At 42.4% G+C, this 24,088-nt stretch overlaps 1 protein-coding gene across 4 annotated transcripts in view; it reads left to right on the plus strand.

Moving 5' to 3' along the window:
- ehbp1 (EH domain binding protein 1) overlaps positions 1-24,088 on the plus strand; it is a 107,717-nt gene that overhangs the window by 40,055 nt on the left and 43,574 nt on the right. For all 4 annotated transcript variants that reach the window (XM_028422872.1, XM_028422873.1, XM_028422874.1 and 1 more), the window contains exons 11-15: positions 12,181-12,359; positions 12,905-12,953; positions 17,198-18,004; positions 19,520-19,561; positions 19,707-19,853. In XM_028422872.1, coding sequence (XP_028278673.1) covers positions 12,181-12,359; positions 12,905-12,953; positions 17,198-18,004; positions 19,520-19,561; positions 19,707-19,853 — 1,224 coding nt within the window. The remainder of the gene's footprint in view (positions 1-12,180; positions 12,360-12,904; positions 12,954-17,197; positions 18,005-19,519; positions 19,562-19,706; positions 19,854-24,088) is intronic.

Raw genomic sequence — 24,088 nt, forward strand, 5'->3', positions numbered from 1 at the left:
CTTTATGCTCATGAAACTCACCAGCTCCTCATTTGAATATAGGTATTTGTTTATTGGGGTGTTTGTGTATCTTTATTTATTTATTTAAATTAGGTAAATCATGGCTGGGTCTAATTAAATGCCTGATGGTCACACACACTCACGGCAGGAGTCAGACCACTGGTGGGGAATGATTGGCTGGGGGTGTGGGGATGGGTTGGGGTTAAAATTTTGTGTGTATGTGTGTGTGGGTAGGTGTGTGTAGGGGCTCAATGAGCCTGTGTGGGGCTTAAACACAGGGGGCTTAACTACAGCAGAGCGATCACAAGGGGGTGTTGACCCCCTACACTCACACATACACCCACACAAACACAGTACAGTTTCTTACACATACAACCACACACAGGTCCCTCCTCCCTTTGCAGCTGGCTAGCTGACTGTTTTAGTGTAGCTGGGCGGTGATGCTGGCCGTCCATGTAATTATGGCACAGTGCCTTTATCACCCAGCTGCAGTTGCCTGTGACTGTGGGTGAGGGGGTCTAAACCACTTTAATTACCCAAAGCCAGTGGCCTGTGGTGGGCCACACTTCGCCAAGAGATGCCCCTGCCTCTGGAGCTCTGGGTGGAGGGAGGGAAGGAGGGAGGCAATATTGAGAATGAATTGTGAGTGAGGATTGAAGAGGGGGGGGTGCAATGAAGGAGAATATGTGGAAGATAGTGAAGGGTGGGGGAGAATAGTGGTGGGGTGAGTGGTGGGGAAAGAAGGAAGATGGCTGAGGAATTGTAGAAAGAGAGATAGGCTGTTCACAGTAAACAAGGATGGGCCTACAGGGTTTGTTGACATATACAGCTAGTGTGAATTCTCTTATTCACACCAAGTGACATGACACACGCACGCACGCCACAGCCTACACATTGGCTGTGAGATGACCTTTGAATGTATGAAGTCAGAGAGGATTAAAGGAGACATTCCCACTATGAGAGGCCAAGACGAAACCAACACATTGCACTACCAACGTGTACAGAGTGTAAATGCGTGCTTGAGATTGCATGCGTACATGTATCTGTCCTATAATTTCTAAGTTGCCCGCAGCGCAGCTGCTCACACCACCACCTCACCAATATAGTGTGTGTATTCTTTAACAATTTGGTCTAATCTCAGAATGTGAATAAGAATTGCTACATTGAAAACCACCGTTTTCATTCATTCAATTACAAGCTAGCCTGAAGGTTGTATGTTTGAAAAATAAACTTACATATTAACCAGGAAGACATGAACATTTTTCCCCATTTATATTTCCCCCATTTTATTTTTTGGTAACATAGTGCAGCAGGAGAATCATCTTTAATTGCCTGGCCACTGGTGTTGCACTCTGTAAAACTAACTAAACAAACTGTAAAAAGAGTACAAGAGAGTACAAGAGTCGGAGCTGACATTAAACTTAAATTCATTATATTCTCAAAATAAATTTGTTTTGCAGATTTTGCATTTAACATTGTCTTGGATGTAGTTTCATCCTCCTTGTCATTGCATTAGAACCACCCACTTCAATGCCAGCCTGTGAAAAATCAGGATATTTATAAGACATATGGTGTGCGCCCACTTACTCTATATACAGGCATTAAGTATGTGGATTAGATTTATATGATACTTTAACAAGAGTCCAATATGCTGAGGATTTATACCACACATTCAACAGTAGCAATTTATGAAAACACCCGCATAAGGCAGATCAGTGCTACAGATGCTGTAAACGTACAACCTGCAGTGTCGAAACCCTTTGCGTCCTTGTCTGTGACTACAGCTTCTTCTTCTTAACTATCCATCCATCCATCCATCCATCCATCCATCCATCCATCCATCTATCCATCCATCCATCCATCCATCCATCCATCCATCCATCCCAAACTGCCCCTGCAGCTTGTTAATTATTAAGTCTTTGATAAATTTGTGTTTTTTTCCTCTTCCATGTTGGTTTTATTTTTAAGCCAAAGAGGTGGCTGCTACACATTCTGTTGCTCTGGTGCACGTCTCCCATGCCACTGCATCTGTCCATTTTCCTGTCTGGGAGATATAGATCCTCAAATGTGTCAAGTTTAAGTTTAGCATCTGTGAAGGAGCTGCAGGGATGAAAACGTCTGTGGGATTAATTTAAATGAACAGAGGGAGTTCCTGTTGGGCGGGCTGTGAGCTCTGTCTGGTCTGATTCAGTCCATCTCTTTTCCCTCGGGCTGATTTTTCCCCCTCCCTCTAATTCAGTGATCCCCTGCTCCTCCTTTTGTTTCAGCTCCATCTCTATTCCTTAGTCAGACCGCTCTACACTTAGATGCGCTGATCTTTGGATTTTCATCAAGTTTCCGCTTCATGAATTATTTTCCTTATTTTCATATAAAGAAAAGTTCGAAGTTGGCATATGTCTTTGGGCAAAAGTTTGAACTTCAAAGTTCTATGTTAACTTTGAATTTCTAACTTCTCAAGTTGTTCAATCGACAATACAGTAGCATCTAAAAATGACTTGCTCAAATCATGTGGTTGATCATATGATGTATTTTTATCCATGTTTCTCAGTGCAAACTGTTAAAAAGATGAGAAATAATAGCCTTAATCATAATCTGATGTGTGTTAACCAGTGTTATGTCTCTCTCCATTTTTCAATACTCTTTTCAATGGTGAGAAAGTAAACCAACACCAGAGGTATGTTTTCTTTCTCCCCTTCATTTGAAGGGCTTCTGTGATTACTAATGTTAATCAAAGGGTTCAAATTAAATAGTTTTGCAGGTTGAGAGAGCTCCTGTGCCGGGGGGAGGCAGAGGCCAGAGCTCTCCTTCCTCTCTCAGACTTTGTTTTCACAGCCCCTCCTTCAGTTCAGACTACCTCCAAATTGAAATTAGAATAAATTAACATTATTTAATTGAGTTCGCAGAAGGCTGCGATATTTCTTAATTAGCTTTCACCAAGGTTCGCGGCAGGAGAGAGCCACGTCAACGCAGTGAATTGTTTCTGAGGTTACCGTGACGACTGAGGGATGTTTTTGGAGGACAGAGGGGGAGCCCAAGGGACAAGGACAGTCTTCTCTTGTCTTTTGATCTCTGACCAGTCCAAGGTCTCTCATCTTGTTATCATCATATCCACTCCAAAGTTAATTCATCTTCTCTGATAAGTTTGACATACCTTTACACAAAGAATCTCAAATGTAGGACACAAAGAAAGTAAGGTGTGGGCCTGATTCAGTAAATTGCCAATTAATACACTAATATTAAAGATGTTACAGTATCAGACTCCTCAATTCTCATAAACTCTGGCTGTTTTCTATATGATGGATCTGAAGAGTGTCTCGTGAACTTCAGAACTTGGCACCAATGTTGGTTTGAAATGGGCACAGTGGTCCATTTCTGAGACCAAAGCACCGAAGCCTTAGTGGCTCCCCTTGGCTACATTGGCCTTTACATAAGCTGTGTAATATTAGGAGAATAATCCTCCAGAGGAGTAAGGCTAAATCATTACCTCTCAATGTCTGCCTTTTCCCAGTGTGGACCCCTCCCCATTTCTTATTTGTGGTCTGTGAGTGGCCTGTCATTGGATCTTGTGGGAGAGAGGAGACCCAGTTTCTTCTCTCATGCAGTTTAGGTCCAATCATTGGGCTTCCTGTTGTTGTTTCAAGCTGCGGGGCATCGCTGTCATCAACTTAGTGGAAAAGGTATTAGATGTTACTAACTACTGAACAATCACAGCTGTTTGGGCCCCGTCTCAAATATTTAGATAAGGTGATGTTTGTAGAGGTCGGCTTTAGTTTAGATTTGTTAATCACTTTATGGTTAGATCCAGGGGAACATTTAGAGTGATGTTTTAAAGACTTTTCATAGAAGGAATTATGAAGACATAAATATACGTAGTCATACATATATTCAGCCATTTTAAGTAAATTTATTCTTAAAGTTTATTCAGCCTCTGTTCCAGTTTCAATATTTTGCTCTGCTGCATTGAAAGGATGAGCATGTGTTTGCAGTGTGTACTAATATTCATCCCTGTGTGTGTTGAGGGAAATATTTTTGATCCAGTTACTGTAATGCGGCTATCATTTTGCCACCTCTTCCTCTGTTGGGTGCATGTCGGAGTTCACAAGTTAAGCACTGCGAAGAGCTCACTCTCTCCTCAATACCCGCGCCGGCTGGTGTAAAAGGGCCTTCCGCAAAGCACTGCTTGTAATCTGCCTTTGGTAAGTCCTCTTTAGTTTTATCTGCCAAGGATTACCTCACAAGCTGCAAGCAGGAGAGAACGAGGGAGACACAGAGCAGGAGAGAGAGAAATGAAAAGCAAGTCAAACAGAAAACGATGAAGATGGAACAAAATGAAAACAAATCGCTGTGTAATCTCTGAAAGAAAGAGAACTGCTTTGGAGTTGAAGGGAAGTTTCCCCTCGCCACTCATTTGGAGAGGGAATTGACTAATCCCTCCATGATTGATGTCTGCTATGAGAGGCTCTATAGCAGACTAATAGGGCTTATGAGGATGACCAGAAAGTCCTTTGTGTGTGTGCGTTTCTGAGTGTGCATGTGTATATATATATATATATATATATATATATATATATATATGAACCAAACTTGAATGAACCAACCCTTTTTGTCTTGTGTGTCCTTCTATCCAGTGGCCATTGAGGCCAGGGGTTTGAATGACATAGCGGCCGTAGAAGGGGTAACTTTATCTTAATCTGGTCTTAATCTGCCCCAGTCCTCCAGGTGTGTGTGGGCTTAAACCCAGAAGGATCCAGAGTTTTGGGGTGAGGTTTAAGGAGGCTTCGGGTGAGGAGATAGAAGTCTGTGCACTTGAAAACTCCTTTGACCTCCAGAGGGTCTGAGACCCCCCACACTTTCTTAAAACCACACTCAGTTATGCCAAAGCCTCTTCTCATCAAGTGCCCCCTGCTACATTTTAATTGAATTAAACCAACCATTCTCCATAATTTGGGGAAAAAAGGAGCATGGAAGTGACTTGTGAATTAGTCAGTAATTTGTCTTTCAAATTGTATGCATGCATTTAAGTGTGTGTACACATACACACATGTGCACTGTGTTTGAGGGAAGGAGAGTGAGTGTAGAAATGATAAGGCTTTAATTGCCTTTTTATAAAGCCCTCCAGCACCCGCTTCTTTTGCACTGTTATGGTATGCAGGTGTGTGTCTTTGTGTGTCATAGGAAATGCTAAGTGGCAATTTCAGTACTTAACTCAAAGATCACTGTGTGATCTGAGCGATTTTTGAGTGGTCTCAGAGGAGAACAACAGGATTTCTAGTTCTTTCCTTGATCATCACACAATGAGAACAAAAACTTTTTCATCTCGTTGGCTCCTCAGTGTGTAATGCACAGGTTAGAGCAGTTTGTAGCTTTACTGCTCCAATAACTTTTATCTTGCACATCTGCTATACATGTTGGCGATTTGATATAGTGGATGTTATATGCCAAATAATTAAAATACAAAATTGGATGCCAAGTTAGATGAATTGCTTAAATAACGTCAACATGGACATGTGCTGTATGTAGGTGAATTCTCCTATTCACATACAGTAATTTGTTGTAACACCAGATCTGTCTGTGGCTAAGCTAACCCAGCTTGGACTGTGGTAATAAGGCAGCCCACATCGTAGAGTTGGTATTGGAGGTATTGAGTAGGCTTAGAAAGATATTGGTCACTCATTTTCTCAAAACAACAAGCCGTGCTAACAAACTTATTTACATAAATCACCGTTGGTTTGGCTTTTCCTTGTTTTCCCACCATACTCCTAGTTGAGCAGTTTCCATGACTAGTTGCGCCCATCTTCATCTCTGGCAACTCGATTCATAAACATGCATCATGTTCAAACAATGCTGATACACACCAGGTGATGGTGTAAACCAAGAGATCTTCTTGATACTGACTGGTTTCATCACGTGTATGAACATATTGATAAAGGGCCTGAGTCAGAAGGGGTCCCTGTTACTCATATGTTCTTTTCTTTCTCCAAACTTTGCCTCCTTACTTTTGCTCATTGATCCCTCATCCTACTCTTCCTGGATGCTCCTCTCGTACTCCTCCCTTTTTTCCACTGCCTCTTGTAGCATTCACCCCACATCGCACTCTTCCTCCTTTTAGTATGTGTGTGTTGATGCATGTGTATTCTGATCAGGAGTCAAAGGGGTGACTTTGTAATTATGTTCATTTTAATTGGCTGTGCTATCACCCCTCTCATCACTTTGGAGCCCATGCAGTGCTGGACAATGGCAGTCTGTGGGGCGGGGGTTGAGCAACTGCTGTGTTAAGACCCCCCCGCCACACATACAGCCTCCTTACCTGCGGAACATAATTCCTAAAGTGGCCTCCTTAATGAGTTTTCCCTGCCCAGGCTTAGATTAATTGATAAATGGCGGCATTATCGGCATAGCTGATCTCTGAATCCATTGCACCACTAATTTGTTTGTTGAAGATGGCAGGTAAAGGAGATTAATACCGTATAGATTTATAAGAGCACCCCCCCTCCCTTTTTTCCTTCCTCCCTGTCTTCCTTGCTCCAAAACTCATTTATCTAAGGAAGATGAGGAGGTGGAGAGAGATTGAAGATGTGGGTGGTCTTTGCATTATATTAAAAACATAAATGGTAAAGATACATATACAAATTCCAAGCACATTTCTTTGTCAGTACATACACTAATGTACAGTGGAAAAGTACATGGGAGTTTCTGTTTTGGTTTTAGCCCCCTTGCCATCAATCTCCACCACACACCGTCCTCACCACACGTACATGGATACACACATTCAATTTCAAACCAACCCACCCTGCATGTCTTTTTTTTTTTTTCTCCCCACAGCCAAAGCTAATTTACAGAGGCGTGAGTGTGGGTAATGCTACTGCCGTTTCCATGACAAGCTAAAGCCAGCATTTACACCGCATTATGCCCCTGTGTTACACGTTAGGCGAGCAAGCGAGCGGGTGGGCATACTGCAAGCTGGCACAGTCTTTCCTTTGTCTGCCATCTCCTCCAAACTGTGTTATTTCATGATGTTTTTTTCATGAATGGTTTTTATTTCAATTTCAAAGCCTTGTCTGTACTCTCCTGTTTTGCCTTTTTTTTTCTCTCGCCGTTTTGCATGGTTATGCCTTTGGAGCAGAATAGGCCTTGGAAGCAAAATGGTCCTGGAAAAGGAAACGGCTTTCCTGATTTTTGCATTTTACATCTCGGTAGCCAACTGCCGAGAGGCCCTCTGTCTTGGCCTGCACATTGACTGCTAGATGGGAAGCATATCTGCTTCGAAGAGAATTACCAGCAACCCCACATCACCATCTTGATGAATGTATTTACATATTTTTTATGTTGTAGTGTTACAGGAAGTAAAACAAACATTGTCAAATATTGTCTGGCTACCAGCAACACTGCCTTGCTCAAAAGCAGCCGTTTTTCACAGATGCAACCTCCACTGAGCACTCAGGTGTGAAGATATCATTCTTTCTCCACCTGTTCACACACACAAACCGTGCCTATGTGCACAGTCTCACACATACATGCACACACACTTTTCTCTCACGACTCTCTTCCTCAGTGTGATTACAACAGTAATGCGATATTTCCTTTGTATGTTAATGTGTATTATTTTTCACGCTACATTCACTCTCCTCTCCTGTTCCAGCCTTTGTCGCCCCTCCCCCCCCATGCATCCCCTCCTCCCCCGTTTCTTTATTGTTCCACACACTCCACATCTCCATTTACATAATTGAACTTTTGATTGGACTTTACTCCCTCCCCTCTGCTCTCATGTAGGCCGTGTTTCTGAGGCATAATTTCATGGGTAAGATGAGGCGAGGTGATCATTCTGTTTTCCTAATGTGAAGATATAGAAAACTCAGATTAGACAAATTGCTTGTTTTGATTGAAGGTGCAATTAAGTAATTGAGCATGTTGGTGGTATTTTAGTAGCAAGATGTACAGGCCACATAAGTGCACTGACCTTGTCCTCTTATATTTGAGCAGGTATTTATATTTTTTAAGTGTCTGTGTACAAGAGTGTGTTTGACTACATTTTCTAAAATGTTAGCCTGTTCTGTTCCAGTACATTAGAGTAGGAAGATGCATGTGTGTACAGTATGAGTGACTTGAGTGAGTGAGTGAGTTTGTGTATGTGCATGGACTTTTTTTTTGCCTTAGGCTTCTTGAGCGGATTACAAGTTTTAAAGAGTCTAAGATTTAACACCTCCTCAGATCTGACACTGTTCATGTGTCTGTCTCCATGCTGTGGATCCACACAACTTTTTCCTGCTACATTTACACATTGGCTTAATTGTACATACTTTGTAATTGGAAGCTCTCAGAGTAAACAAAAAAAACACAGTCTGATTGAATTGGACTTTTGTGTTTTATACTCAATGTTTGGACAGTGTCACAAGTGCTGTGCATGTGTGGAAGACACTGACACTGCTCCGAAACCCTGAAAGTGAGATTGGAAAGACATGTAAGCTCTTTTCTCTCCACAGAGTCGTGGGTTTATGTCATTGGGCTGAGGCCAGTTAAGTTTCCATTGAAGCGTTATGCCCTGGAGTGACAGACAAAGCTGCCACTTAAAGGGTTGGACTTGTATCTTTTTTATCACTCTGAAAGGCCAGTTTTAGTAGCCTCTGTACTGTCTAGTCCTTTAATACTGACTTTGTTTACATTTGTCCATCTTCATTTGGGCCAACAGGGTTCAGGGTGCTCAGGTTTCTTTCAGCATTTTACCCCGATATACCTTGAAATGTCCCTTACCAATTATTTAAGTGCTGCTATGTGTTGCATAAATAGAATTCGTAGTTATGATCCAAATAATAACATATAATTTTTCTGCAAAAGGTCAATGTAGATTTTATTTAAACTTAGATGTACCTTAGATGTACTTGTTTTGACTGGTTGAAATATTAATGAAGCCATAATTTGGCTGAACTTTTGTCTCATAACAACTGGTCAAGGGAGTCAGTTTTTTTTAATTTCCTGTCTTTGTGCATCTGCTTTACCCATGATTTCAGATCTCAGATCACATTACACCCTCCCAAATTCACATTTCTAACACCAAGAATCCATCTCTTGACACCAACAGGAACCTGGATAGCTTCCATTCCCAGGTTTCTTCCTATCTTGTCATTCAGGCATTGTAGTGAGCTTAACCCCAGTTCTTTCTCTCTAACATCCTTTTCCCTTATTCCATTTTTTTTCTTTCTTTGCCCCGTCCGATGTATGTTGTTGACACTGAGGCATCAGGAATAATGGAATCTCTTGTCAGTGGCTTGTATTTTCTGCCGAGGCTGTTAGGGCTGTGTGTAATAGTAGCAGAGGAGGAGGAAGAGGGGAGGTTATGTGCCACTGATAGTAATGAAGGTTGCCTTTTCATTTTTTAATATGGAATGTTTGTGGGCCGAGGCAATGCTCTCCGCTAATCCTACCCCCGAGCCGAGCTAGCTACATGGCTGTGTCAGTGTTACACACACACACATTTCAGTGACATTCACACAGACTGATAAAAGACAACACACACACACACACACACACACACACACACACCTTCCTTTAGGCAAGACGGCAAACTGTTTGATAAGTCAGGGTGCATTTCTGCTCCTCATGAAAATTTCACTCCACCCGTGTTTGTGTCTTAAGGAAATGCAGCCAGTTCCTGTAAAAGATGATATGGTATTTGTTCAATATTTGATGGATGTGAAAGCTGGAGAGGCTTGATGCATTTGTAAACCTTTATCAGGACAGAGCGTAATGGAACAGTCTGGGATGCCGATTGAGAAAATTACATCAGTTTTGGGTTGTGATGAATGCAGGGTCACATGGTGCTGTCATGTCGCCACTATAAACTGGTTTGTCAGGTATAAAGGAAAGAAAAGGAAGAGGTATTTTTGTTTGACTTGTGCCAGTTCAAGAACACTATATTGTCATCTTCTTTAGTGGTGTGTGTGTGTGTATTTTTATTATCTGTTGGCCCAGACCTGTCTCCATAGGTAATGACGGAGTGAACCTTAATAAGTGTTACCCACTGGCTAATATATGTTTTCCATTTTTCCCCCACTGACTGCATTGTGTGTGTGTGTGTGTGTTTTCCGTTGGCTAGGGTACACAGTCTGCGGCACTGGAGTGTGCTGTGTGTCTAATTGCTTTAATAGCACCTGGTCTCTAATCCCAGGTAATTAGAGCGCTCAAATTAGACAGCTACTTTTAACCATCACTTGAAAAAGCAAAGGGGAAGGCCTGGAGGAAGACCACTCCACACACAAATACTCACTTTACTAACACACACACAAATGATGGCATAAGCAGAAGACAACTGGAAAAGCAAGTTTAGGACACTCAGAAAAATGTAGAGATATATTTTTTTGGTAAATCTGTGATGTGTGATTGTAAACTAACAATATACCGACCTCTTTGTTTTCCCTTACAGTACAGTAGAGGCAATCATGTCATGTTGTTATTGACTTTTTTTCTTCCATTTGTTTGAGCGGCACGCAGTTATTGTTGATGCCTCCTAAACGTGTCTGAGGAAGCTGTGGAGAAAGGTTAAGGCCCTCTTTTAAAGATGAGCTGGAAATGTCAAGTGTCTGCCCCTCGAGCTCCCGCCACCCTGTACTGAGACTGCCATAGGGGCCCGTGTCACAAACACACACACACATACTGGTACAAAGGTTAGGAGTAGCTATTAGAGCTGGCTTCCATCTCTTTCATCTGCTTTTGGCCCTTGTGGCATCTCAGCAGGCTCCAGGCTCCCGGTCATAGGTTACTCTGCAACAATAGAGGTCCAGGTGCTCAGAGGCCACAGGTAGCAGGTTGATATTATTTCATCCTGCATCACTCATTTGTTTAAATCATATGAGTCTGTTTACACATCAGAGAATACAAAAGTGTTGCCTCTCTGTCTGGGGGGGTGATCAAGCCATTGTTAATTTCATTTTTCAAGTGTTTGTTGTCACTATTGCCATAATTAATTATAAGATGAAATTGTCCAAAGTTTGGTCTCCCAGTCTTGGAGTTCTTGCAGTAACAGAAAGTCGCCAACAGAGGGGGTCGGTCGGCCACCAGATCCCTTACTAGGAGTCCATCAAAACTTAAGTGATCTGCAGGCCTCCTATGTGTGTCTTTAAACTGGGTTAACTAGTTATGTATTCAGTATCTCATCCTGTGACATGAGCATCTCTTTCATTCACTTTTCTCTGCTAAAGGTTAAGTAAAGGTTTGATTTTGCCCTTCTTTCTCAAGTATAAACACCAGCACCTATGTGAGACGAGCAGCAAGACACAATTTGCATTTTAGACCAGTCATTAATGTCAGTATTGTGCAAATAGAGCACAGTCAAAACAGAACAGATGTAAATGATCGACTTCAGTGTGTTCAAGTGTGTTGATATTCTTGGACATCATGCGTTAACATGACATATACTGTATTACTTTTCAAATATTGATGTCTTTGTTTTGTATAAAATATTAATATGCACTTTGATTTTAAATACTCTTTTTTGATCACTGGCCTCTAATGAATTTAATGACATCTCTGTGACATGTTTGCCATTTCTGTCCAAAATGATCTGAGAGAATTAGCCCATATCAGCTCCTCCATAACCAGATTAGTAAACTGAATAATCAGAATTTCATTGGTTCTGCTGGCTGTCTGAGGAACACCAGTGTCTCCACACCACCAAGGATTTGTGGGATTTGGAGTCTGGGAAAGGAAATGGCTCCTAATGGTGAAAGCTTTCAACCCAGATAAGACTTCAAAGGCGGAGCTAATTAATAAGATGTTTACATTATTCACGGTCATGCGCTGCCTTTGTAAATGACCCTTTCACTATGTTCTGTGTGTGTGTGTGTGTGCGGGTGCACATTCATGCATGTGCGGGCTCATTATATGCCAGTATGGCATGCTAATTAAAGGCTAAGAAAAACATTTTATTGAGAAGTAAATGAAAGGCGCTCAGGTAGTGAGAGAGGGGGATGGTGATGTGGATGTCATAAAAAGTCTAGATGTAAAACAGAGATTGGATCAGCAATGACTTTATGTCACAGGAAATTGTGTATTTACTTGTGTTTTCAACCATTTTAACTACAGTATTAGAACCAAATGTATACTTCAAACTTACAATATTTTCCAAAATATTCAAAATTGTTTCCTTCTCTTCCCTCTACCTACTCTTCCTCCTCTCTCTGCCTACAGCCCAGCCCTGTCCCAAGTCCCATTCTTGGGGGGAAACCCAACGCCAGCCAGTCACTATTGGCCTGGTGCCGTGAGGTCACCAAGAACTACCGTGGGGTCAAAATCACCAACTTCACCACCTCCTGGAGGAATGGGTTGGCCTTCTGCGCCCTCTTGCACCATTTCAGACCTGACCTAATGTAAGAAACATACACACACTCATACTAAGGCAATGTTTTTCCCCACTATACCTGCACTACGGTTGGTGTATATGCATAATATAGCTCTGCACGTCTTTATCCTCTGTTATTCTAGTATTTAAATACAGAGCTGCATGTTTACTGCCAACATTTAATCTTGTTGCTTTTGTGTGTATAATTAGGATTATTTTAAGTATTCAGTGTGTGTGTGAGTCCTAAATCTCTGTAACACTAAAAAAAACATATGGCAAACCTTCCACCCCATCATGAGTGCAGACATGAAGATAGTTTATCAACACTGCTTTGTGCACACGTGTGTGTGTGTTTATACTCACACTCCGGTGTGTTATTTTTACATATTTTCCACTCTATTAGTTCTGTTGATTGCATTGCTATGAAATTGCATGTTACAGTTCTAATACCATTACATGCGACGCATATTTAAACACACCTCTTTCTCTACTGTGTCTCTCTGTCTACCATCCTGTCTCTCCCTCTCTTTCTCTGCCTTGGCTCCTCTCTGACCCTCCCCACTGTTCTTTCAGAGACTACAAGTCGCTCAATCCTCAGGATATTAAAGAAAACAACAAAAAGGTAAGAGGCAGACACCGCTGGGCCCTTCACACCACTTAGCTCCCTCCCATCCACGTCTCCATTTGTCCTTATTTTGAGATCTGCCATTAATCCCCAGATATAGAGTGTATGTGTGTTTATGTATTTGAAAGGTGGGGAGGGTGGAAACACGCATGACATGGGCACATATTGACTACAGCCAGACTGCAAAAATATCAGTTTGTTTATTGGACGTTTATTGGATGTGTGACAGTGAGTGTTAGCATGTGTATTTAGTTTTATTCCTTTCCTTCCCTGACAAATAGCAACCCACACATATGCAAACATTCTGAAAGCTCAACTGCATTACCTGTTCTGTTCATAAAACAAATGTACACAAACCTATTTTCCTCCGTGCCCCGTGTCATCACATCCCCACATTTATGATGCACATTCTCCCTCTGGCGGTGCATGTTTATTTCTTTCATAGACACAAATGCACACTGCTGTATTTTTACCTCCTTACTGCACACACCTATACACACACACACACACACAGACGTCCCCTCTTTGGCCCCGAGGGCTACACAGAACGATATGCGTCAGGTTCCTGCAGCTTGATTTCCTCTTCTCATACACACTCTGGCTCTGCGATAACCTCTGGTGGCCCTGTTAGGCATGAATGCTACCCTGTTGACAATAACCACAGTGGAGGGAGAGGTAGAGACCCAATCCCATATCTGCTAACTGCCCCTCACCCCCCTCCAGGTGCTCAAGTAGCCCTGAAGAAATTGGTTAGATATAAGTAATATGGGAATATGCTGTAGAAGGTGATAGCTGGTGAATAGCTGCAGAACTGTACCTGTTGTGCTTCAGCCTGCTACTCTGTAGAGATCTACACCTGGTGCTGATGTTCATTTGGTGAAACACGTTATTTCTTTGCACTCACAGAGGAGGCACAGGTTAGATATCAGCAGTGCTTATATAGCCCTCAAGAATATGAGTGTACGCTATATATTCTCCACAAATAAAAGCATCTTCAGAAATGCTTTTTAAATGTCGTATACATAGCTCCCTGCAGTCTGGAAATAAATCTCTTCATCTCAGTTGTCTTAATCTGACATTAGCTTGAACTGTATTTGGGACAACAGCAATATAGTTCAATTAACGCTGGATGTTTCTCCCAACGTTGATTAAATAGCCTGTATTAGATAATGGGGCTGATCAATTCTATGTCTGCAACACGTGCTACGTTCGTGCTTGCTGCTGCAACAAGTTGTGTAGCTACTTGTAAGAATTGCAGTATCAGAATAGTGTTGAGTATCAGCAGATACAGGAAGCCTAGGGCTGTAGAAGTCTGATCTGCACAGGTAGTATACAATAAAGAGGCACAAAAATACAAAACATGTTGCCTACAAATAAATGATTCCATGCTTGACAAATGTAAGTGACTTTGTTTTTGGTGCCTAGTAAGGTGCTCTTAAGATCGTACCAAAAATTATTTGCATTATATGCAATGTCTTTGTGCTTTGTGTTGCATCTCTCCCATAGTGTCACATAACTGTAATTGAATTGCATTCAGTGACTGTGATTGTGAAAGCCTGTTTGTTCAGAAGATATGCAAGAGGAGTAATGCCTTATGTGGTGTCTTGTAGCTCCCTTAAGGTGTTCAGCAAAAGAGAAAATACCCACATCAGGCACAGCTGAGGACAGCTGCAGCGATCAAGAAAAGAAAAGGTCTCTAATTTAGCGGAGGGTTGTTTCCTGATCCACACTGCTATATAGAGCTGCTTCATAATGAGTTGTTAGAATGTATAGAATTTATTGAATGGACAGCAGGAATGTGTAGAAACGACAACCATCTCCACTTTTCATGAGGAGATATGGCCCTTCCTCCTCTCGCAGTCTATCTGTAGAGTGCGATTGCAATGTGCTCAGACTGTGCTGAAATATGACAGATAAGGACAATCAATAATGGGGATGGGCACAAAAAACGAGAGAGTGGTGAATATTTAGAACCTTCACAGCCTTTAAAATGACCTGCTATCAAAGATTATGTATATGTATAGATCTGTGGATGATTTGTTTATGTATTGACAACTTATTTTCAGAGTTTAGAGCTCCGATATGTTTAGACCAGTTGCTTCTCCTTCTGTTTGCTCAGTGTATTATTATGTGTGTGTAATGAGGCCAAGGAGAAGTAATTTGTCATGCCATCTGATAGTGTAGCACCAAGCACTAGGCTAAATCGCCCTGAGCACAACCGTTAGGGGTTGGGCTGAGGGGAGGAGGGGCTGATGATTGACAACGATAGATAGCTGTCAGTCAGTGAAAGGGAGTGGAGGGGTGGGGGGGTGGAGTGGGTAGCAGGGAGCAGTGGCCGGGAGCAGCGGCTGGGGGCAGGCAGCAGTGACATTTAGTCCAGACTCGGAGCTTTGTCAGTTAGATAATGGAAACTAGATATTTTCCAAAAATATGGGATCTTCTTATTGGACAGAATGTCACTTTCAGAAGATTATGTTTGGACATTTGTGTTTTAAATATTTAAACACAATTGCTATCTTTTATAAGGACAGATATCTATCCATCCATCTTCTGAACCCACTTTGTTCTGTAGTACAGGGTCATGGGGGGGCTGGAGTCTGTTATTGTTTTAGTTCACAGCATAAATACAGACACTATCCAGTTCTATCTTTTCACTGCAGTGGACATACTGGATGCAAGTGGAACAAACTGTGGGCAGAAACAGTGGGTCTTCACTCTGTAGTCTTTGTCTCAGTATGGCATGGTCAGCGCTTGTCAACCTGTAAGAGAAGATGTAGAAAGAATACAGCGTGACATTGAGGTCAAAAAGACTGTAGCGCACGTCACGACTAACATCGACCCTGAAACAAAACCCAGCTCGAGAGCCTCCCTCCTCCCTCCGTCTCCTTATACAGCTCTCACTTTCTCGCTCTCTCATTCTTTTCTCCCTCCCATTCTTTCATTCTGTTCCTATTGAGCAACAAAGTTGTCGCTCTCTTTCACAGCCCAGCCTGAGCAAAAGGGGAACAATGCAAGCACACTTTCCCCTGAATACGTGTTAGAAACCCAATCAGGCCCTCTTATTCGTCATATTCTTTTCTTTCAGGCTCCCTCTCTTTGAGGGAACTTAAACAGGCTCTGTGTAAAGGCAAACTCCTCTCAGTTCTCACTTTTATTTTTTCCCACCATCAGTTCTTTCTCCCAGCTTTGTCTTTGCAAGCAGAAACACATACACTTACATTGCATTCCTCATTTCCCTGCATGATTATAGATGTTCCCATTGTTACCTTTTCTGTCAAAAAAAGGGACAAAGCAGGTGAAAGGGGAAACACACCCCAACAAAAGGCGAGTGCATATTGACAAACCTCAGTTAAATGCACAAGCTTTTTATTCTGCTATTTACATTATATAGTGTATAATGTGAAATCAGATTAATTGCACTATAATGGTGCCGTAATGGGGTCAAAGCAATAGTGAATTGTGAATAAGATCGAAGGACCTGAAGCAGGGCTGGACTGAAGATGGTTAAACAGCCCCTTCAAAACAATCTGTGGTGTAAAAAAAAGAGGTTAAAACATGGAGGAGTGTCTGTCAGAGAGAGGAGAAAAAGAGAGGGATTGATAGACTAGAGGGATCTACAGAGGCAGTGAAACAAACGAGTGCTGCAACAGGTTGGAATTAGATCAACACTATCAAGCAGGCCAGATACAAGCTGTGATACCTGAGAGAGATGGATGAGGAGGTTGTGTGTGAGCTGGAATGGAGGTAGTGTGTGTGTGTCTGCTGTTAATCTATTTATTTACCTGTCATTGGCTGCGATAATGGTTTTCATCCCTTCTCTTTCTGTCTCTCTGTCTAAGTCTATCTTGTGATGGGGGATTGGTTTTGTGTGTCGCTTGATAATCACACCTGTATTTTCTCATCAGACTCTAATCAGACCAATTACACGCGTGACGGAGAGCATGGGCATGTTGATGTAGGGGGGTGATAAGGACACACGCACACACACACACTTTAGGATTAAGCGCTCTGTCTTGGGGTATCTACGTCTCTTATCGGGGACAACCATCCTTGACATCACCTGTCAGCAGTCATGCCAAAGATGTCTCTCATGCACAAAACACACATGAACACAACCACACTTACATCATATATGCATGTCTAAAAAAAAGAAACCTTACCTCACTCCAGTCAACTGTTGTCACCTTTCAGTCCCTCTCAACCATTGATGGCTTGTTTCCTCTTTGTTCTTTTTTTGGCAGGCATATGATGGCTTTGCAAGCCTGGGCATCTCTCGTCTCCTGGAGCCATCTGACATGGTGTTGTTGGCTATTCCTGACAAACTAACAGTAATGACCTACTTGTACCAGATCCGGGCCCATTTCTCTGGCGAGGAGCTCAATGTGGTGCAGATAGAGGCCAACAGCAATCGCAGCACCTACAAAGTGGGTGACTTTGAGACCGATACCAACGCTTCCATAGGTCAGGACAAGTTCTATGCTGAACTGAACGATGTGCAGCACCGCCAGGCTCACTCTCAGCCTCAGGATCCTGCCACGGAATCTAATGGTGCTGTAGCTGCTGAGGGTGAGGCAGTAGAGCCAGGATGGAAGGATGAAGTTGGTGCAGCTTCAGCTAGCTTGCAAGCAGCAGGACCTTTGCAATCCTCACCTCTTGTTCCATCACCACGCACAGTATTAGCTACCGCAGCAACAAACTCAACACACCTCACCCCATCAGGCTCTGAGGACAGGGGGAATCTAGTGAAAGCCAACACTTTGGACCTTAGTGAGTTACCACAGAGAGTGGAGAGAGAGATGGAGAAGGAAATGCAACACAAAGATGAGGTGGGAGAGGACAGAGGGCAGGGAGGTGCTGAACCAGCATCCCCCACCAGGAGAGGAGCCTCCACTTCCTTCTCACCACCACACCAAAAACTGGGCTGCTCTTATAACAGGGACGCCGACCTTATGAAGAAGAAGAGGGTCAGCCTGCGTCACTCAGAGTCTGAGCCTGCTTCAGACACCATCTCCCCTCCAGTCAACCACACAGATTCGCCCATCAAACAGGTAAAACGCACAGGACTTTGCCAAAGTGTACATGTAGGCCCACTTATTGCAGAGATGTAAACACAGAAAGTGTTTTGAATATAGAATGAGATTCATTCAATTATCATATATCTAATTATACATCCTGCACCTTAAACAACCTCTGCATCAGTTTGTACAAACTCGTGCTGCTTAAGTCAGGTATTAAGATTCTGTCTGCGTGTACCTGCGCGTACCTGCCTCACCCCTAAATGGGTTGTTCAGGTTTTTATCCTTGTACCCTGGCTTTGATTGAAACTTTCACAGCTACATCAGTCATAAGACAGAGGATGTGGCGAACATTCATTCCCTCCTGGCGCTCACTAAGCTTCAAATCCCGACCTCGTTGATGCCATTCCAGAGATGACCGTAGCGAAATTCCGTACTTTTCTGCATTAGATGTTGTCGTCAGCTGTCTCATTGCCAAGAAGCAGACACATCCGGGCTGGGCCCTTAACATGTGGCGACTACTGAAGGCACCCAGGAGAACCCCCTGCTTTGACATTTCATTATATTTTTCATTATATTTCTCATCCCTGCAGTTGATGGCAGTTGGTGCCGTGACTGCTCAGGCGTAGCGATGCTTTGCACAGAGCACACATCGTCTCGTCTCACACACACGCACACCAGCACACACCTGTATGCGAGTGCGCACTCACTTAAACACACAGAGAATGTGTAGCTGCCTGTGCTGGTTAACCCCAGATTACTATTTCTTGTTTACAAGTCGAAAGGTCACAGGGCAGGCGGGGGCAGCGAGGGGGTTATGACAGTCATGACACCCCTATATTTGATCTGCTGTTATCTAGTTAGTGGGATGCATCCAGGCCAGATTTAACTTGTTGAAAGGATAAACATGCTTCATGTTATAAACAGCTTGGGTGTATTATTCCTGTCTAAGCCAGATGTAAAAAGCTCAGCTTGCCTTGTTTGCACCTGCTTATAACACATCCAGGATTACCTTACAGATAGAATTCTACACTAGGTGTGTGTTTCGCATTTTTGTCAAAGCCGTCATGCTTTCCAAACCACATTATATCTTTTATTTAACCAGGTTAAAAGCCTCATTGAGATTGAAAAGTGTTTTCCAACTTCGACCTGGCCAGGGAACAGCAAACATTGTTACAACAGTAAACACAATCAATACAAACAGGCAAATACAATTGTCACACACAGCAAATGAGTGAATACAATGTCCAGTTTATATGCAGTAAAAGATTAAAGATAGAACATGCATATAAAAAAAATGAAATAAATTATGCTGGCCTGCATGTCTACATATTTTCATCACTTTTACATCCACTTTCTGGCTCTAAAAGACATATTTATAGATATTGATAAACATACTTGTTGCATATGATTTTATGTTAACTGTATATAATTGAATTATGAACTATTACAAACAGTGTTGTTTCTGGCATTGTTTTGATAATACATTTTGTTTTAAAATGTGTAACTCAAATATTTGGCTAAATATCTGTTATGCTGTCACTTCAGGAGCCAGCACCTGCTCCTGTGTCAAGTCCCCCTGCTGAGAAGGTGAGTAAAGATTTGAGGAAAGTCCTTGTACAGTGTTTCTTGAGTCCCAGTAGCTCTTTTCTTCCATAGACTAAAAATGTAGAAGACGACATCACATGTGTTTACTGTTTTACAGTACAGTTTCACATTCACTCTCTTTCTGCAGAAGGTGCTTTCTCGTCAGGAGGAGCTGAAGGAGAGAGCCCGGCTCCTCCTGGAGCAGGCCCGCAGAGACGCTGCAATGAAAGCTGGCAACAAGAATGTCCCCAGCACGGCTGTTGCCGCACCAAACAAAGCCACAGGTGTCTGCGATGTAAGTCATTGCTGTGTGTTTGTTTGCATCTGCTGAGACATCACTCAAAAAAAAAATCAGATTGTCCTTCTAGTTAGGCAACATCTAATTATCAGACATTGAGTCTGGTCTGACACGTGACTGAGAAGGACTTAAAATTAAGTTTGAAGTTTAATGTGAAAAAAATAACCATAAGTCCATCCTGTGGCTGACTTGTGCAACTGTCAGCTTTCATTATGAAGTTACACTAGAATTGTGTGGTTAAGCTTCTTGCCTGACACCAATTTATGCAATTTGCATTGTGACAGGATAAAACTGGACTTGATTGAATCTATAGCCAGGATGCTTGCATGTGCAACAACTTAATGGCCACAATTCTCACTGTAAACAGGCACTTTCTGATTCTTGCTTTTAGTTAGAATCAGACCTTTATGTGGTGTGGTACCTCTCCTTACTCTGTAGTGTTGTGCAGCATCACTTGAGTGACCACCAGTCTCTTCAGCAGTTCTCTATTTCCTGCTCACTGCACTTCCAACATGCTGGAAAAGCCTGTCCAAACTGTCTCATCGTCTGGCAACCCACTTTGGTGAAAGGCTTTGAGAAGAAGAGTAGGCTTTCCCTTATTAACTTCTGCTGAGACTCTCTTATGGACTGCTGAACGTCACAACCCTGAACATGTCAGAAGTAAAACTCAAATGCGGATGGACTTCCTTCGCGCTGTCTCTCTTCCCGCTAAACATTTCCCTCACACTCTCTCTCTCTCTTTGGTCATCTTGACTCTGCACAATTTTTATGACACCCCTGACCAAATTTGCTGCCCCCTCACTTTCCCCTGAACACTGAGTAAATGTTGTACACAAACACCTGTCAGCAAAAGTACATTCATGGTAAGGGAGGAGGGGGGGGGGGGGATCACTGTACCGAAGCAAACCAGACTAGAGAAGACGCAAGTTAAATTGCCAGCTCTGAACTGAGCACGCTCCACTGAACATAATATACTGGGAGGAGGGGGCACACTGATGAACCAGGAGTTACCCTGGGAAAGCACTGTGGTCAAATCCTCAGTCACGTTTCCAAATGTTTTTAGAGAAAGGAAATGGAGGTAAGAAAAAAATATGGTCTTGTGAAAAATGTGACGACAAGGGATTTGAGGGTAAAATGAAATAAATACCTTTTGGTAATGAAATATCTAAAAGGCAGCAGCCACATGTCCCTGCATTTGCAGTCTGAATCCTTAAAGAGAAATATGCCCTTGAATTAGACGTTTTCCAAAGTGTGTATGTTTGTGTGTGTCTGTGTTTGTCTGCGTGTATGTGTACACAGGAATACACAGGAATAACCATTTCAGTAAGCAAAATAAATGAGGACCTTCCAAGGACTTGTGGCGTTTAAAATCTTCAGAGGAAGAAAGAAAATTAAAACAGTTTTTTAAAGCTGCTGCGGTGCTGATATATTTCCTCAGTGACAAAAAAGGTCCTCTTCTGTCCCTTGTTGTCCAGCAAGATGGCTGACTTCACTTAGATTAGCTCCTTAAAGTAGCCAGACGCACCCCATCCACTCTTTCTCTCGCTCTCTCTCCTCTTGATTTCCTTACTCATTTCCAAGGACAATTGGTTAATAACCCCCCTCACACACACACACACACGCACCACTGCTATGCATAGGAGGAGGGGTGAGAGAGATATTGAATTGTTTACACTTTTTTTAATAGAAAACATTGATCAAAGGAATACGACTGGCCTTGAGGCCAGTGTGCTGATAATTGTTAGTGATTCAGATTAGATTACTTGATGTCTTGTTTTGATTAGCATGAGTGTGTGTGTGTGTGTGTGTGTGTGGGCCCATGTTATCAGCTGGAGAGGCCCAAGCCTTTCCCATTTAACTCTCCATCTGTCTAAGTAGGTGCTTTGCGGTTTAGCATGCATAAGGTATAATTTAATTCAATTAAAGCAGGCCTCATTCTTCCAGGGAAGTGGCTAATGTCGCTGAGAGGAGAGGACTGCATTAGCTGCCTTCAAAGTACAAATGGCAAATCTGTTTGTTAGAAACATACTGTGTAGGAAATGCATGTAAAAAAACATCTCTCAAAGCCATAATTTTCATACCCAAGTACAATTCTCTGTAAGATTTAGCTCTTGCTTTCATACATAAAATGAATGTCTAAATAATAGGTAATGTGCTAATTGTCAAAGTGAGACGCCACCTTTTTCAGGGAAAGTTTTGTAGATCTAAATGACAGGTGGGGGGTGTTTGTAACACTCTCACCTCTATAACAAGTGTCCCTTTGTGCATTTGTGCTTGCTGTTATTTGCAAAGCTACCCTACACCTAACTGAAGGGTCATGCCACAGCCAGGCTGTTGGAGAGTGTATGTGTAACACAGTTTTTGTTGTGTGGCACTAAATGGACGCTTATTTTCTGATGGGTTGTGCACAAGACGAGAATCTTGATTCATTAAAGCAAGTAAATGACCAAGTAAACAGGGTACACACAGTGGTGCAGTCGTTTTTCTATAAATGTAAATATTATTGCGTACATTTGTTAAGCATAAATAATTGCACATCCAAAGCTGCAAGAAGTGCCATAAACATGGTTGTAGCTCAGAGCTAAACAATATGTTGGATACCGGGTGTGTGTGTGTAGTCCTGTTCTCCTGACCTATGCTCTCCCTCCTGCCATCCCTAATTGTAGCCCACAGTGACTGGTGCTTTGATCTAAGGTCACAGGTCCATTTTTCTCTTTGTCCTTCTCCCAGTCTTCTCAGTCACTTTCTCTCATTCTACCCCTCTTTCATGTCATTTTATTTCATTTTAACCCCATTTCTTCCTTTTGAAAGCGCTTTATTTTTCTCAGTTCTCTTTTGCCACCCCTCATTTTCACTTCATGTTGTCTTTCTCTCTCACTCTGTGGTCTATGATGGACAAGAAATACCACTAATTGTTTTGTGCCCACCACTGCCTTCACCTCCTCATCATAGGTGGCCTTCACAACATATCAGCAGTCAGAAGTGTAGAATGATGTCTTGTAATGTTGTGGTGTCAGCCCCCCCCCATACACACGCAGCAGTCAGATGGGTGATTAATGAGCTTTTCTAAAAATATCCAGGACATGAACTTTTATTATCCAGAGTGCAGAGATCCGAATTTTTGTTTTAGTCTTTGCTTTTTAGTTTTTTCCCTGTGTTATTATTTTAATAGAGAAGTGTCTGTGTGTGTCTGTTCGCTTCAGGTCTTCTCATCCATTAGCAGATGAGAACAGTAATTTCACACAGGCCTGGCCAGGCTAATTATCAGGATCCACACTAGGTTTGGGAGAAGTGTGTGCATGTGGACACACTGGCTTGTGCAGCTGTGTGTGTTTCTTTGCAGAAACTGTAGGGCAAAAATACGTGTTTATGTGCAAGTATGCAGGACCTGTGCACATTTTTTTGGAGCTGGTGCATGTCCGTGAGAATGTGTGTGCTTTTGTGGAATGTGTTGAAGAGTGCACGCAAATGCCTTGGTGTTTTCCAGGTAAGAGAGTTCCCTTGCTCACTGACTCGTTGTGATTCCTATAATTGGGTCCCGTTTGATTTTTGCCGACCACCTCTTCCCCCACTTTGCCTTGTCGCTCCCTCTCCTCCTCTAGCATTGGAGAACTACTGGGTCTCTGCTGTTGTGACCTGTGGGTGCTGCCACGTCTTTCTTTTTTTCTTGTATCAAACTTCATATCATGAGCTGACATGAAGAATTGATGATGCACTGTGTATAGTCCATTTAATCTAAAATATTTTTGTAATAATTTCATTGTACCACCTCTGATGACATATGTTATCGCTACAAATTTATTTTCAAAATATTGAAAATGCTGCCTGTAAAGAGTTGACTTATGTTGAAAATATGTCAGTTGAAAATATGCAAATTCAGCTCCCTGATCTCTATTTGGCTCCACTTTGTTATTTATTCCCCTCCTCCACCTCCTGTCCACGCTCCTTTTCAACTTTCTCCTAGCAGGTCTCGTTTTAATGTGGCTGCCGTCCTTTTCTTCTCTCGATTCTCAATTTTTTTCTCCTCTTTTTCTTCCTTTTCTTTCTCCTTCCACCCCCTCCTTTCTCTCTCTTCTTTTTGAAGAATCTACCCCTAATGAAACTAAATAGTTTGGTGAGGAGTTTCTTTGGACTGTGTGTGTGTGCTTGTCTTGGAGTGTGTAGGTATGTGTCGTGGCTGAATTGGCTGGAGTGGAGATCAAAGGGAGTCTCTAAATTGAGTGTGTGTGTGT

The sequence above is a fragment of the Parambassis ranga genome, chromosome 15, assembly GCF_900634625.1.
Source record: "Parambassis ranga chromosome 15, fParRan2.1, whole genome shotgun sequence".
In the NCBI taxonomy this organism is placed as follows: domain Eukaryota; kingdom Metazoa; phylum Chordata; class Actinopteri; family Ambassidae; genus Parambassis; species Parambassis ranga.